This window comes from Eupeodes corollae, chromosome 1 (assembly GCF_945859685.1).
Source record: "Eupeodes corollae chromosome 1, idEupCoro1.1, whole genome shotgun sequence".
NCBI lineage: Eukaryota > Metazoa > Arthropoda > Insecta > Diptera > Syrphidae > Eupeodes > Eupeodes corollae.
The window spans coordinates 48,682,388-48,700,651 of NC_079147.1; the positions used below are offsets into that span (position 1 = coordinate 48,682,388).

Genomic DNA, 18,264 nt, shown 5'->3' on the forward strand with positions numbered 1-18,264 from the left:
AGGTTTATTTTATTTCAGTTGAGAATTATGCATTCAAGCTTCTTGAACTTGAAATTCATATTATTTTGCGATGTAAGTTAATCTACAGAAAGAAATTGGTGATTTAATATTTTTTGAGACTAGGCCACAATGTGCGTGTTTTTCCTGATCTTATAGTTCAAGCGGTTTTGAATTTTTTAATAGTCTAAGAGAATAAGAAAAAACATACCTAACTTTGAATCTTCATTTATAACAATTTGTAAAAGAACCCGTGCAATTCTGCACAGCCAAGATTATGTTAATGAAAAAGTATATTTTTGTTTAAAAAAAACTGATATCCTTTTAAAAACTAAGATACAAAATAAAATTACATGAATCTGCATCCGCACGAACCAAAAAAGCAAATAGAGTCAGATATACATGTGTCGAGATCCAAAATACCAGCTGTAATTTTTTTGACGTTGTTGCTGCAAACCTCCACGAAAGAGAAAGTGTAATGATATCAGAAAACCCTATCAAAAGCTAATAATTATTAAGAAAATCGGAAAATATTTTCGAACGACCAACAAATATTGCTTAAGTTAAGTACGCAGCTCTTTTCCATAGTCTTAAAATGTTAAAAGTTTAGAGGTAGATACTTGTAATTCTTTATATAGTAAAAATACATTAAAAATCGAGAAGGTATTAAGAGGAAATTCAATTTTTTTCCTTCTTTAAAAAATGAGTTTTTTTTGTATTTAATCGGAAAAGAACAATTTTTACTCCTTGTTTCTTGACAACAGAGAGGTCTACGAAAGGAGTAGTCTCATCCCGTTTAAGTCTTAAACTGCGATCACACGATTGGTCAAAAGTACCGATTTTTGTCCATTTATATGTACAGATCGTGTGAATGGGAAAAAATATTGGGCATAAGGCAGATAGGACAATTTTGTTGGCAGATAGGCAGATAAAAATCATACACCGATGAAGACAGACAAAATTCTTAAATGTGCAGATAATTTGTTCTGCCACTTATTGACCGATCATAGTGACCAATCAAAGCAGATAAGTGCATTTGATTTTTTCATACACCACTGCTTCTGTATCTGCATTATTCATTCAATTTTTTTAAATTATAATTACATTTATTTTAAATATAAATACTTGATAAATATTGCTTTAATTTTTAAGATCATGGGCAAAGATGAAGAAGAAGTGATTAATTTGGCCAATTCCTTGTGCTCAAATTTATGCGACCAGATAAAGGAAGCAACACCAACGCCATACAAATATAAGCAAAAGCGACCTCATGTGACAACGGCATGGTCTACAGAAGACGTTATTAATTTAATAACAATAATTGAAAGCAATTCATGCCCTTGGGAATATTCTTCTGCAGATTACAAGGACCGCCAAAAGAGAGAAAATGGATGGCGAGATGTTGCTACTAAATGTCCTGACGGTGACGTAGATAAATGTAAGGCCAAATGAGCAAATGTGAAAACAGCCTACAACAACACAAACTAAAATTAATGACAAAATCGCCTAAAGTTTTGCAGAGAACACAAAAATTGGACCGCAGATGACTGGAAACGGGTAATTTTAGTTTCATCAGACCAAATAACCCTTTTCCAGTCATTTGCGGCCCAATGTTTGTGTTCTCTGCAAAACTTTAGGTGCGCTGACACATTTTTTGCTGAAAGTGCTGGATTTTTTTGGAAAGCAGTGTAGGCCGGAATTTTTTCACCTCAGGCGTGCTTATATTACGTCGTTTTCGAACTTGAAGCACTGTTCTATGACATTTTTTTCTCATTGTTGTTAAAAAAACTTGTTTTTGCACTAAACCCCAGAAAATATTTACAGAAACTAATAAATGTTCAAATGGTAGACATGTGCATTCAAGAGGACACAAGCGTCCACAGGTTTTTCTCAAAACCCACCTCTGTCTATCAACTGATACTCTCACCTCCCCGCGGTGAACATCGGGTGCCTATTACCTCAACTGGAGATTGGGTTCCAACCCCAGTGGAAAGTTGTTGGGGGCAGCAAACGAGAGAGGGGGGGGAGAGGTGTCTCCACTAAGGCACCTTTTTTTATCCAGGCGGCAGCGGACGAATTCTCGAGATAGAATCAACGGTGGCGTCTACAGTTCCAGTAAGGTTGAACTACTTATTGAACACCTTATAGGGCTTCTTCGACATATTCGGAGCCCAGGCCTGTAAGGAGCGGTTTATCCGGCTGCCCTTCCTTGGAGTTATACTAAGGATCTGGCCCTCCAGGTTGGGGGTTGTGCCGTCGGGGTGACTTCCTGGCCACATAAAAATACCTTAAGTTTCGAAGCACCAACAAGCCTCGGATACGGACGGATTCACTGTAAAATCACCATCTATAAGACACTCATCATCCCGGTTCTCATTTATGGCGCTGAGGCCTGGACCCTGTCAAAGAAAGATGAGAGCGTCTTAGGATGCTTCGAGAGAAAAATTCTTCGGGTGATTTTTGGTCCCGTACGCATAGATGGAGAATGGAGGAGAAGATATAACGACGAACTGTACGGGCTGTACAGCGACACTGACCTAGTTAGCAGAATTAAAGTCCAACGGCTTAGATGGCTAGGTCATGTAGAACGCTCCAGCCCGGAAGGTCTTCGAATCCAATCCCGAGGGACGGCGCAGTAGAGGAAGACCGCGACTCAGGTGGCGCACGCAGGTGGGAGAGGACCTCAACCAACTTGGCGTGCGAAACTGGAGACAGCTAGCTAGGGACCGAGCTGGCTGGAGACGCTTGTTGGTTGAGTCCCAGGTCCGCCCCGGACTGTAGCGCCACCTTAAGTAAGTAAGTAAGTAAGTAATAACTTTTTAACGAAATGTGGTTTGTTTTTATGAGCTCTTAATTTTTCATTTGTTGAGATAGCTTGGCTCATATTGTTGTTAATTGTGGAGAAAATAAGTTAAGCAGATCATTAAAAGTGGCTTCATTCATTCGCAAGAAATTTTTAAATACAAATTTCTGATTTTCGATTTCCCGAACTCCGCCAAAGATTTTACACAAGCGCCATCAGTACTCTTTCTCAGGAGCCAATCCCGCACCCACACACTTCGCTTCCGTGCCTTTCTGGTTTCTTTTTTGTTGTTTTTCAATTAAATATACACGAATGCACATTATGGCATTTTTTTCCGTATGGACATCATTTTAATTTTATTTTGTATTTTTTAATTAAATTCAATTATTATATATTATCAAACATATAAACAATTAATCAGCTGTTGCAAATAATGGCAGATCGTGTGACGAGGTTGTACAGATATCGGTCATATTCTTGCAGTGCACAAATAAGCACAGAAAATTTTTGGATAAAATACACCAATCGTGTGAGCACCTACAAATATTTTCGGTACACAAAAATTCTGTCACAAAATGTGTACAGAAAAATTTTGGTCGAAATCGGTACATTTGACCAATCGTGTGATCTCAGCTTTACAACATGAGATCAATCTGTATATACTTTGAACAGAAATGTGCTGGTCAGACTTTTCGGTTTTTTTTTTTTATAAAATTATTAAATTATTTTTTTAAATATTAAAAAAATACTAAAAAAATTAAAAATTCCAATCTGGATCTGGATAACATTTGAAACAAAGAATGCGTGCGTTCAATTTCAGATAGGCTGGGTATTATGATACCCTTTTTAAGCGTAAAAAAACAGCTGAAATATCAAAAAAAAAATATTCAATAATTACTGGTTCTTTAATGCTTCAAATTGAAGGAACCTAACAATTGATTTGGAACTTCTATATTTTAAATTTCTCTAATTTTGAATCTAAATGTTTGCATGCTTTTTTGTGAACATCGGAACATTTTTGTTGACAGATATCTCTTCTACTCTTGTAAGTATTCAAAGTCATAAATTGTCAAATTTGATCGATACATTTCTAACTTATATTTCAAAAGCAAATTAATAGCTACTCTCCCCATAATCCAATACTTGAAGACTTCAAAATAATTTTGGAAACGAAACCTAGACTATAGGTTAAAAACAACGGTTTTTTTTCTACAGCACAAACAAAACAATACTTTTTTAAAGTATTAAGTTGTCCTAAATGCGAATCTTATCTTTAAATATTTCTATCACATCAGGTTTTTTAACATGCCCTTTAAAAAAAATATGGGTCTTTTAATGCCAAGTTAAAACTCAAAATATCTCTTAACAATACATTGTTTGATGATTTTCTAAAGTTAAAATCTTTGAGCCGTATTTATAAAGAAAACATAGTTAAAATTAATTATTTCAGATCCCGTGTTTAGGAAAACTACATAAGGGAATACAAATATTCCGGACTCAAGTAGAACGCTATGCAACTGCCTTTAGTTTGAGTTCGGAAAATTCTTATTCCATGGGGTAGTTTTCACACAGCAGCTGAAATATCTTATTTTATGTATATTTTTTTATAAATACGTATCTTTTAGATACCTTTAAATTATTTTAGTATCTTACTTAGTTTCTTATTAGCTTTGAGTCTTTATTTGACTCGTTATGAAGCTTTAAGAAAATCTTGAATTTAATACTTTCATAGTTTTGAAAAACACGTTGTAGAGTTAATGTTTAGTGACGATTTCGACTACAAACTTTAATGTTAACTTAAAAATACCCGTTTTCCAAATTATTTTTATATTTTTTTAATACATTTCAAAAATTTGATATAATAGAATTGTTAAGACAATAGATTCGTTTTTATTTTGAAACCGTTTTTTATTTTTTTGTTGAGAACGGTTGAAGTATAAATGGTTTAGATTTTCTTTCAGATTTTTGTAAGACAGGTGAAATCTAACAACTTATGAAGCTTTTTCGAATTTTATGGATAAGAGATTGGAAAACCGTAATTGATTTAAAAGCAGCTTCTTCATAAATTTATTTATTCTCAAAAAGCCTTACATATGTACGTGTTTCTTTTTTCGAATTCTCTAAAGTAATATCTCAGAAACCTCACGCGATACATATGTACATTAATTTTAAAGTCAGATCAAACTTAGTTATAAGGGGCTAAGACGATACCGTAAGAGACTGACATTTTACGATTCTGCAAAGACCGAGACGACACAGTAACTTGGACACACTAGTAACGGTTAATCGATGTATAAGTTTGAATTATAATATTTCATGAATTAAATAAAGGGTTTTTCAATAAGTACGGGTTGATGGGCAAAATTTCAATCGTGGGGTTTGCTGTGTGGCACGTAGCGCTATCCTGCAGGAACCACATGTCGTCTAGGTCCATATGGTTCAATTCTGGCCATAAGAGATTAGTTATAATCGTTGTGTAGCGCTTGCTGTTGAAGCCTTACTAAAGTCGTTTGAAAAAAATTACGGACCAATTACGCCACCAAAGTAACTTTTTGACGGTGCATTATCATCTAGTGAACCTCTCTAGGGTTGGTGTCGAGAATCGTCCCATATACGGCAATTTTGCCGTAATTTTGACAAAAATACGCCTCGTCACTAAAGATGAATTTTTGGTCGAAATTGGGGTTCTCTTTCAAACGATTCGAAGCGCAGTCAGCGAACAAACGGCGTTGTCTATAATCATGAGCTTTGAGCTCCTGGGTCAGTTGGATCTTGTAGGGGTGCAGGCCCAAATCCCGATGCAAAATTCGCCAAATTGATGCCTTCGAAAGGCCGAGTTCTTGTGCACGGTGAGGAATACACTGCCTCGGGTTCTCCTGTACACTTTCACGGACCGCAAAGATGTTCTCAGCTGATCTTGCGTTTCTTGAACGTACGGGTGTTGGCTGTTCACTGAACCGGTCGTCTCAAATCTAGCACCAAAATTGAAGAGTCGACTGTTAAGGGCCACCACGTCTACCTTTAAATGGTTGCAATGCCTGCAAAATTTGCGTTAACGAACACTCATTTTGATAATAAAGTTTTATTGTTTGAACGTGCTGTTCAATCGTGTAACTTGCCATGATGATTTGGCATAAACAACTGAATAATAAACAAAAGATTTGACAGATGTCACCTAAACAAAATGGCCGCAAGGTTGCGCCAAAATCTACCCGCACCAATTGAAAATCTCTTTATTTGGACCTTAAACTCTATACCTACCAACCATTCCCAGTATATGAATCGAATTTGCAAAAAAAGGTTTGCAAATTGATTTTAAGTCAATCTTTTTACTGTTTTTGCGTTTTGTTTAAATATTTATGCAAAAAGAATACGTTTCGTATCGTCTGCAATAATACTTAATTATGAAAGCAAGTACATGAAACCAAGTCATGTGCCTTCTCTTTATTTCGAAACTGAGTAGGTTGCTAAAAATTATATAAAATTTAAGAATTAATATTTTCCGCACACGCTTTTATTATCTATATAGCTTAGCTACACGTAAACATTTTTGCTTGCGAAATGCATGAAAATTCTACATTATGTACATACATACATAAACGTTGTGCGCATGTATAAATTCGTATAAATAATAATGTTGATTCTGATTTTATTACATAGACAACACCTGAATAAAATATAAATACCACTAATTCTATAACTATGTGTACAATGTACAAAAATATGCATATACATAAATATTTTATTAGTCCTCCTGTGTTTCAAATATCATGTTGAACACGCTTCTGGGAAATGATCGCAGCTATTATAAATGTAAACAGAGATATCTTCAAAAACAAGTTGGAAATTGAAAGCAAAATAAAAATAAAAATAAATAAATAAACACAAATAAAAATAAAAATCTACCGACAAAAATATAAAGGAAAATGGTCAATACATCACTTTTGTTTTCGCTTATTTTATTTTGTTTTAAAATTTATCTACATTTTCGTGTATTTCCATATGTACGAAGTACAATCATAATTTTAACCGTAAAATGACGTTAAAAAGAAATATTTTAAATATGTGTAGGAGTAAACAAAGAAAATTGTGTCACACACATTTCCATATAAGAAAAATAAAATACCTATAAGTCATTTTATTACTACTGTACTCTGATTGTCTGATTAACTCACTGATTTTTATATAAACAAAAGATTGAAAACCATTGAACCTTCCAAGGGAATATTTGTACTTTTGACTTATCGGATATTCAAAAAAAGAAAAAATATTCTCAAACATTTGACACTCACCTCTTTGTCTTCCATCAATGTTGCCACTCTTCCCGGCTAAAAAGAAAACAAAAAGAAAAAGAAACGTTAAAAAATAAAATATTTAAATAATTTGTTTTTTTTTTTTTCATTTGTATTTTGATGCCGCAATTTATTTTACATTTTGATTAAATAATTAAAAAAAAACAGAAGTTCAGTTGAGAAGGTTAGTTTTATTTGTCCAGTGTGTCATTATCATCACATCACCTACCTATACGTTCAAAATATCTCAATTGTTTTATCTTTGTTTTATTTTTCACAAGATTTTACTCGTAAAGATAAAATACTAGTGAAAAACCAGCGAGTTTAGAAAAACTACATTCAACTGTTAACTAGTTTGTTCATTTATAAAACACAATTTTGCTAAATTTTTAACGATTTAGTAAAACGTTATATCCATTTTTAGCAATTTACTAATCTTTAAAGATGATTAATCTAATTTTAAACGATTTTAACGACTTAACAATTTTTTAAAGTTAAAATCACCGAATAGCTACTTTAACTTTTAGCAATTTGCTAACTCATATGACATCGGCATAACTATTCTTATAAGAGCAGTAGATGGAATAGCCTGGTAAAAAGTTGGGAATTCGATATAACAGGTCCGTTTAAGCATATTAACTTTTGTTTATTTTCATGAACTGTCGCTTATTAGACATGTTTGGATGGTGCAATTAATAGTTACAAAAACGAAAAGAAAGGTTTAAAAGTTTTGACTCTCTTAGTAAATTGCTAACTAGGAAATTGTTAAACCCTTAACAATAGGTTGTTACAAATTTTACGCCAATAACGTTTTAATACAAAATATGCAATAAACTGTTATAACGGAAATGTTGTCATCTTTTGTTATATTCTGAAGAAAAGGTGAGGAGAAAACAGCAGCGCTAAGCATTGGTCGCAATCACAAAGCTAGGACTACGTAGTCAATATTCAACTAGCTTTGTGAATGCAAAATTGCACTACAAATCTAGTCAATCCGGAACTGTCATATTAATGACAAATACAAATGTAAAAAAGAGGCTGGGATGCGACCCACACTGATGACTTCCCATCCCGTCTGTCGATTTGTTTTGCTTAAAAGTTTGCCTATATGTACTAGTATCAATTTTACCAAATTTGCGTACTATTTTTTATAGATTTTATTTTTCATGAAAAAACGGACTTTCGGATTTTTATATAAAAATCACTGAATATCGAAAACAATATTTTCTGTAAAATAAAATAAGTTTGAAGCCAATATTTTTAATTTTTGAAAAGCTTTTTGAGTCGAAAGTAAATTTTTACCAAGTTTTAGTATTGTTTTTTTTTAGAGTTTTATTTTTTGTAAAAAAACCGTCAATTCGATTTTCTTCAAAATTCTATCGAATGTTGAAAACAATATTTTCTATAAGATAAAATTAGTTTGAAGCCAGTATTTTATAGTTTTGAAAAGATATTTGAGTCGAAAATCAATTTTTACCAACTTTTGTTAAATTTTTTAGGTATTTAATTTTTTGTACAAAATTATCAATTCGATTTTTTTCAAAATTTTACTAAATGTTAACAACAATATTTTTTGAAAGATAAAAGTAGTTAAAAGCCAATATCTACAATTTTTGAAAAGATATTTGAGTCGAAAATCAACTTTTACCAACTTTTATAAATTTTTTTTAAGGTTTTTATTTTTTGTAAAAAAACTGTCAATTCGATTTTGTTCAAAATTTTACTGAATGTTGAAAACAATATTTATTATAAGATAAAATAAGTTTGAAGCCTTAATTGCAAGTTTTTGAAAAGATATTTGAATCGATATTTAATTTTTACGAACTTTGAGTAATGTTTTTTTTTAGATTTTTATTTTTTTTAAAAAAAACTGTCAATTCGATTTTTCTCAAAATTTTATCAGAATTCAAAAACATTATTCTCCGTTGTTCAAAATTGTTTTGGAGATGAAATCGTATGTTAGTCGTTAAATTTAGGAGGTGACAAATTTTTTTTTTCAGTTTTTTTGATTTAGAAAAAAAAACCGTTATATTGATTTTTTTCAAAAAATATACTTCTTTGAGATCACGTTACAGTTTATTATATAAAATTTAACTCAAGTCTCTAGCGTTTTTGGTTCGTAAGATATTTAGGGTTAACCAAAATTTTCACCTTTTTTTTAAACTGCTATGGTAAAAAAACCACCCTCGCAATTTTCTTGAGAGGCCTTTCTGCATCTTTCTCTGTATAACACAATTTATTTGAAGTCGATATCTCTTCTGGTTCTTGAGCTATGGACGACGAAAAAAACGTCGCGAACGTACTGACGTACGGACGTACAGACGTACGGACGTACGAACGTACATACACACGCACGCACAGACATCTTTCTAAAAATCTTTTATTTCGACTCTAGGGACCTTGAAACGTCGAGAAATGTCAAAATTTTCAATTTGACAAATCGGAGCCATTGCAATAACTTCCTATGGGAAGTTAAAAATAAGAAGCATTTGTGTTTTCAGAACTATAAATAGTTTTTTTTTAATTCAATAAAACCAAATAGAAGATATAATATGGTTGATTTATATTTGTATTTAAATACCGAAAGATGCATTTCATTTTGAATTCTTGTGTCCTTACCAAGCAGCTGATTGTGAAACGTCAAAACCAGTCTGCACTAACTTTGTAGCCGAAATTTGTACACTTCGTCGGAGGGGAAATTTCAACTACTTTTGTAGTTAGATTAAACCAATCAGAATCCCTTGACTACGTAGCCATTAGCTTTGTGAATGCAACCATTATTAATACCACTTTCTAAATTGTTTTTGTAGGTTCTTGAGTAAGGTCGATGGTTGTTGTCTTTGATTGGACAGTTGAGAACGTCTAATTGAGTTGACATTTTCGTTGAATAAAGTTTGACAATTCATCATAAACCTTTAATGCCAAACAAACAATTGGCCAGTTTATAATTCTGAGATTTCTAAAATGTTTTCAACCAGATTGACAGAAGGAAAGGAGAAAGAAATATAAACATAATTCACTATAAATTCTCACCTAGAAATCCTTTTCAATTGTGCGAACATTTTGTTCTCAGATATCTGACAGCAAAAGTGAAAAATGTGTATGGGAAATTTTGTTTATATTTTTGTGAAATATAAACCGGGCACATGATTCTAAATTTACTTTAAAAAAGAAACAATTTTGTTCGCAAAGTTGATAAAAACTTCGTCAATTTTACGGAAGTTAGTGCCAAAACTCATATACATAAATAGTTTTGTCTGTAAGCTAAATTTCCATATATTTAAGAAATCCTCAAGTTATTTTCCAATCACCATTATCAGCATAATTTAAAACTGATTACGTGCGTTTTGTTCGTATTTCATATATAGTAAAGTGAGAAATTCCCAACAAAACGATCCGCAGTGGCCAGATTTTTGTATTTAAAAATTGGTACAACTGAAAGAAGATCTGTCAAAATAATAATAAAAAACTTCAAAAAGGGGGTTTGTTCGTAGAATACTACATTAACATGTGGTGTTGAAGCGAGCTTGAAGCTTGCCTCAATTCTTTATATACCTGAATCGAGTTGAGATTTATCTATTCTAAACTGAGATAAACCTTTTTGGAAACATAGCAAAACATAAATATCTTTTCTATTGTTTTTTCTTTCAAAATAAGCCCAGTTAGTCCATTTTCACTAACAAAACTAAATAATATCAACAATAATAGATCCGTTTTTTCCGCAATGAAAAACACACATGGTTCCAAATGCAGAACCAACCAACCAACGAACACAGCCATCGAGATACAAATGCAATATCAATCGTACCAACATTTTTTTGTTATTCGTGTAAAATCCTTCTTTACTATGGATAGATTTCCCAACAAAACACGGTTATTGTTTGGTGGGGTATACCCTCTGCTGACGGCACTATCGGTTATATTTTTCAAAATGTAGAAGGAAGTGACTTTAAGGTGAATGGCAAGCGCTTAATTTCAAAAAAGATTTAGCTAAACGTCGTCGATGACATTTGATTCTAACAAGATGGAATAACTTGACAAAAGAAGTGTTTCAAGTAACTATACAAGATATATGAAATAAATGTCATGCAATTATCTAATACCAAATGTATTCCAACAATGTTTTTGTCTTGTATGTATTATTAAGAGTGCTTTTTTTAAAAATACAATCCGTAGTAACTACAGTAGAAATGTATATGAATAACATACACGACATCTACAGGAGAATTACTGCAGATAAAAGGTAAATTAAAAACCTTGTACCGAAATCAAATTTCGAGTACGTTTGATAACTTCTCAGGCTGGATGGATACGTTCGTAGAGTAGTGTCCAACAGGTTCACAACACAAGATGAACTCTGATAATTATATCCACAAAATTTCTTTTCAATTCTTTGAAATTTTTTACTTTTGTATTTTTCAATAAAATTTTATTTAATCTTTTTTGTAAATGCATTTTTTCAATTTCGTACAGTCCTTAAAAAGGTTGATGGCGCATTCATAATAAAACTAAGTCTTCAAAAAAGATAAATATAAGAAAATTTATATCTTACTCCTCATTTTGGCTTTGAATATTGATTATCATACAATCGACTTTTGAGTACTCTGTGAGTCATTGTAATCATTTTTAAAATTAATCGTAAAACTAAAAAAATCTATTTTTTTAAGCTGACTTTAAAACGTTAGACATAAACTGTTATATATATTTGTTATTTTGTAAAAAGATAGTGTCAACAAATATAGCGCCATTTGTTGCACATAGTTAGACCACAGTCTACGCACAAACCCCTTTTCTTCAGTTCTTATTTCATCCAGCTTCAAATATACACTGCGGGTCATAAAGTTAGAAGCAGGCATTTTTGAAAAGTGAAATCGATATTTCTCCCGTTACATAATGGAATTAAATAAAATAACTAACTGGTTAATGAAAGACTATTTTGTTAACAACACAACATACATTTTGGGTATAGAAGATATTAAGCTAACTGAACTTCTAAAACAAATTGTTAATTAAGTCAAGAATATGCAAAAATAAACCGAGTCATTAGATTAGAAGCACATAAAATAAATGAAAATAAAATGTAGTTATTTATATAATGTGTGCTGCCACCAGCCTTTAAAATAACTTCAAAAATTCTATATTTTAGGGATTCATAAAGAGATTCCAAGTAGTCCAGTGAAATCTCACTCCAGGCCAATTTGATACCATGAATAAGCGCTTCCTTGTCATCGTATTGCTTCCCTCCTTCATACACCTTATGTGTAAGCCAGCCCCACACATTTTTCGTTATGTTAAGGTCCGGGGAATATGGTGGCCAAGGCAGCAAGTAGATGTTTTGGTTTGCAATGAAGGATTTCACCTCTCGGGCTGTGTGTATCGGAGAGTTGTCCTGCTGAATAATCCATGAAATTGGTCTAAAAAAGCTCGGTAATTTTGGGGAATACTGATTCCAGCAAGGCTTTGTAGGTTTTTCCAGTCATTTTACTATTTTGGACTACCAAGTCTATGGTGCCATAAAACGAAATTGAGCCCCAGACCACAACGCCTCCTTCTCTGCTATGGTGACGGTTTAAAAACCGCTCCTCTTTCCTCATGTCATGGAAATAATAGATAATTATAACCATCTAGCTCATCTGGGTTAAATTTTTTTTCGTCGGAAAAAATAACCTTCCGCCAATCATTTGTAGTCATTGAATTCTGCACATCCCAGCTCATGTGATCTTTCGCAAAACACAAGCTTCTTCCTTGCGTCATTAAGTGGTGTTTTTCTTTAAAGCTTCAGGCGCTTTATGTGTTTAGCATCGTGCGGATCGTGCGTTTGACAATCTATAAGCTGGCCCTAAAATTAGCTTTATCCCTAATTTTAGCTGCCGATTAAGATGAATTTGACGCTATTCTAAGTATATTTCGCGTTTCGAGAAGTGTTAAGGAAGAGGAAGTGTTTCCTTTATAATTTTTTAGATACGACGATGGATTTTTAAATAGTTGCTGACACAATGATCACTTCGATTTATTTTTCGGGCTATAGCACGGCATGAAAGACCTTCAGAGTAATAAACATCTATTCTTGCCATTTCCTCCACTGTCAAACATTTTTTCTTGCCCATTTTCATTACAACTCAATAAACAACAATTAATTTATGAAATGCACCTTTTTTACCGAAAATAAAATGAATTCACTTCACAAGACAACGTTTATTTGTTCACTGCTTCTAATCTTATGACCCGATTTATTTTCGCATATTTTCGACTCAATTGACAATTTGTCATAAAAGATCCGTTAGCTAATTCTCTAATATTCCCAAATTGTACATTTTGTTGTTAACAAAGTAGTCTTTCATTTACTATAGTTGTTTTTTTTTGTAATCCACCATGTAACGGGAGAAATATTTTACTTCTCAAAAATGCCTGCTTCTAACCTTATAACCCACAGTGTATTTCAAATTATTCTTGATATATTCTTAATATATTTTCTTAAAAACTGTCCACTTTAAAAAGTTCAGATTAGCCTTGGTCTGTATGGAAACATTTTTTAATTTTTTTTCTGAAAAATTGCACTAACTTGCAAATATAAAAACCGGGCTACTGTGGATCTTTTTTTTTGGCTTTATATCTCAAAAAAATACGGATTTTATTAAATGTTCTGAATGAACTACACCTGATATATAGTTATAACCTTCGAAGTTGTAGAGATAAGTAAAAACCGAATTTCCTTTTGTTCATCTGAACACACCTAAACAGTGACAATTCCAACAAACATAATAAACCTTAATCTAAAGTACGGCTCTTTCAATTTGAAATTTCAGCTTCGTACCATCCCAAAATTATACGGGCGCACCTAGTGGTAGTTTTTTGTAGTTTGTTTTATTTTAAAACTCGAAAACCCTTTAGAAAACACACACACAAAAGAACATCTAAAAGCTCATATAATGTAAATCTTTTAAAAAAGCAATTTACTTAGTATGGAAAAACCCTAACAAAATATTTAAAACTAATAAACATGTGTATACCCAAAAACGTAATATATTTATAAAAGTAAATATTATTCTAAACAGCAGTTTTCAACATCTGGTAATATTTTTTTTTCCATTTAAAAAAAATTAACAAGAACAACAAAGTATATTTAATACCAAAGTTCAATACAAACTTTCTTCTGTATAAGATTTAATATCCTGGCAATCTATGTATAACATGTTTAACTCAGAACTTTGAACAACTTTAATCAGGTCTAAAGTCTAGACACAATAAATAAACAGTCTAAGGTCAGGGCTGGATTTTATTAATTGGATGCATTTAAACGAAAAAAGAAAGAGACAGTCGCCTATGAAATAATTTATACAACTCAAAGCAAATGTCAATTTTCTGATTTGACATTTATAATGTAAAAAAAATTACACCTAATAAACAAATGTATAACTTTAGAACTTCTTAAGGTAAGATCAATTCATCTTTGACTTCAATCTGTCAAACCGGCTATTTACTCTTTTTGCTTGAGTTCCATTGAGCAAAGCAAATTGATTTATTTTTTTTATTTTTGGTTAAATTTGTGGTTTAACATTGGTCAGTTAAGTTTTTGTAGGTCAACGGATTACGATAAATGATCAATTTATTTTTATTTATGCATTTTTTCTTCAAATGGTTTCAGGATTCTGGTTGTGCAGTGAATATTATTGCATTGTACAAACGTTTAAAGTGTATTCTGGGTTTGTTAAATGTCAAATGATGATAACTTTAAAATTGAATGCTGCCAAATAATGGACTTTATAGAAAGAAGTACTGTTGCTTTATTTTTAAACTTGTATTCAAGTATCTTTTCACTTTTTGAAGCTAACATTTCATAATGCTTGAATATTGGAATTAGATCAATATTAACTAAACTGACAGATGAAAATTAGATTATCAATTGAATTACTTCTATAGGTTTCGATAAAAATTCAAATAAATTTTAAAATTAGTACAAAAAAAGAGCTGTCATTCCGTGTCGTTCTTAAAACTTTTTCATGACCAATCGAACATGATGTTCAAGAGATATGATCGAAACCTAACCTTATAGATGATTATTTGTGCAAAGTAAAACTTGACAGTTAAGATATTGACCAGTATATGAATTTTAATCATTTTAATTAATAAACTGTAGTGCTTAAATTTTTTAAGTGTCCCAAAAATAAACTAACCTGCGCAATCAAGGTTTTTTTTTTGAATCCTACACTGATTATAGTTTTAACTTTGTCAAGAGAACAGAAAAAAAAATATATTTGCACATTTTTGTTTAAATAAACGTAATCGTTATCATTCTGAGAAATACTCGAACTATAGGTATGTGTACCAAGAAAATTAATCTTTCGTCTATATCCTTATCACAAAATGTGTGCACTTCATCTCTCTGCCAACACTTTTGTTTTATTAACAAAACAATCATCACCCTGATTACAAAATTAAATGAATGAGATCCGTTAAAATATCAAAAAATTGTTTCCGACTTCCTCCGCAATTCATTCATAGAATTGAATTCTTTAACTAGGTTAAATAAATAATGCTTTATAAATAAATTGCACATACCTTATTCGGAGTTCCTCGATGTGTAATATTTCCCTGCCAAAATCGTCTTACGAAACCCCTTATATATCCTGTTATACATTTCGAGTACTCAAATCCAGGATTCCAGCACAATGATCCATAGCCAAAAACCCATATTGATGGGGTGTTGCTGCTATTGTTGTGGGCGTGGTCATTGTTGATTTCATTTAGATTTTCATCCAAAAAATTGCCATTTGCAAATAGATCCTCAAAATTTATCGGTGGTTGATTCATTTTGTCTTTGTAATTAGGTTTCTTGTTGTTGATTAATTTATATAAATTATATTGTATAGGTATTAAATATTTTGTTTTTTTTTTTTAAATGAAATTTTCGTCGAAATTCGATAGATGGAAATTTTTTGTTAGCTAAAAATTTCTTTTAAATTTATTTGCCTTCTCCGTTGAGATCTTTTTGTGCGCTTAGATGTTTTGAAAAATTGTATGCTGCCGCCGCTGCAAGACATTGATAATTTAATACCGCATCATACTGTTATTTAATTTTGAAAACATTTTGTTTTTTTTTTGTTTGATGTTTTGATTTTATTTTATTGTTTTTAATTTATTGTTATTAATGAAAGTTAATGCACAAACGGAATTATTAACGGCTTCATATTAAATTTTGTTTTTTAATGACTTCTTTCAGAATTTTGATTCAAAACGATTTGATTCCACATTTAGGGTTTTTATTTTGTTCTGAAAATATGACAAAACAAACACTTTATTTAAAAAAAAATTGACTAAACTCAAGACAGTCAAATATAGAAAAACTATTTTTTTAAAATAAATTACGAACAGTTTAGTTTGACTTAACAATCGATATTACGATTATGATAATTGTAAATTTTTTAGCCTTGAGTTCCACTCGCTTAGCGATCTTTTTGTGGAATGAAATGAAAATTTCTTTCTTCGCTCACAAGAAATTGAACAGAAAAGCTTGATTGAGAATAAAAACGATCTTCTCTGTATGCAAAAAATATGTGTAAAACATTTAAGAGGGGTTGCAATCAGTGCCGGAGCTTGAATTCAGTGGGCCCTATATATACCGTGTATTCTACTAAATATTAATTTTTTAAAAAGCTATACTTAAAGCCATCCAACTTCAAAAGCACTTTTTCACGTCAGGTTTTTAGTTATGAGCTTTTATGAGCTCGTAATATTCGAAATGGAATAATTTATAAAGGGTTATTTAGTTTTCGGGTCCAAAAGTATAGCTTAAACACTAACAACGACAGGTTTTTGATAATTTTTGATTTCCGTTGAAGTTTTGTAATTTGTTAATGACATAAATTGCTTTCTTGAGAAATTTGTAGACATGATTAATTTTGGGTTTTAATAGGTCTAGAGTTGGGATAGTTTTTTGCGTAACTCTAAATAAAGAAAGAGGCTGAGATGCGACCCACACTGATAACTTTTCATACGTGCACGTCTGTTGTTTCTTCTAAAATTTTCTATTGAATTGTTCTAAGAAATTTACCAAATGTCTAAAACAATATTTTCCATAAGATATAATTAGTTTGAAAGCAATATTGTTGTTAACAGTTGACAATATATTTGACTCGAAAATTTATTTTTACCAAATTGTATTACCTTTTTTTAGGTCTATATGTTAAATCATTTATTTAAAGTATAATTTTCAATTTTTTCTCAAAATTTGTCAGTCCTACGAGTATTTAGCTATAGTAAAAGCGTTTCCTATTTTTCCAAAATATATTCGTCGCTGATACCATTGGTTCGTCAGATATTTTCAAGATCTTTAAAAGGTTCCCTTTTTTCAAATTACTATATTTAAAAAAAAAAACACATCTTTCGATCTTATTTTAAAAGAAAATTAATTTAAAGCCGATATCTAGTTCTTAAGATATGTACAACCAAAAAATATCCCTAACTGTCAAAATTTTCAATTCGACAAATGTGATTGATAAAGTAACTTCATAATATGGTAAATTAACGATGTTTGTGGTGCTTTTAAAATAGCACCACGAATTGTTCCATTATCCTAAATTGACAACCCAAATGACAGTTGAGTTTTGTTTTAAAAGTGTCAATTTCTAGCACCACAAACTTAAAACATTAAAATTAATGGTTTTGGAATATTGAATTTCATGAAGTGGTTTTCTTTCGATAAGATTCTTGATGTAAACTTGTTATAAATATCTTTAATATTCAGTTTTTCATACATTTTGTGAAAAATCATAATGAACTGTTTTGCAAAACTTTAAAGAAACGTTAAGAAACATTGAATCTATGCCGATGATTAACAGTTCAAAGGTAAAACAGTATACAAAAAGAGATGTTTGTTCTTGCATCAAATCCGTCACTACACCAAGTTTTTGAAATGTTTATTCATATTTCAAACCATAACAAAAATAATAAGAATGTGATTCTAAACTTATATCATACATTTATTCTAGAACCGAATTTTGAAAACCATCAAGTAAAAAATTTAAGTTTTCCCAAACCCTAATAAAAAGTCAAATAAAAAATAATAAGTCATTTTATAACTATCGAGAACTTCCGGAAACCAAGTGAAACCCTGAAAAGATTTTAACTGCAAGAACATACAATTTATTGCTAAAAACTATATATATGTTTTAG

General features: G+C 31.3%; 1 protein-coding gene across 3 annotated transcripts in view; it reads right to left on the reverse strand.

The window, feature by feature from the left end:
* Positions 1 to 18,264, reverse strand: part of LOC129954057 (glutathione-specific gamma-glutamylcyclotransferase 1) — a 72,063-nt gene that overhangs the window by 13,517 nt on the left and 40,282 nt on the right. Inside the window, exons 1-3 of one of the 3 annotated variants that reach the window (XM_056067706.1) lie at positions 16,463 to 16,584; positions 15,652 to 16,362; positions 7,093 to 7,128 (exon numbers count right to left, since the gene is read on the reverse strand). In XM_056067706.1, the coding sequence (XP_055923681.1) occupies positions 7,093 to 7,128; positions 15,652 to 15,903 (288 nt within the window). In that variant the 5' untranslated portion in view covers positions 15,904 to 16,362; positions 16,463 to 16,584. Of the gene's footprint in view, positions 1 to 7,092; positions 7,129 to 15,651; positions 16,386 to 16,462; positions 16,585 to 18,264 lie in introns of those variants that run through there. The other 2 variants (XM_056067707.1, XM_056067705.1) reach the window with 2 other exon arrangements.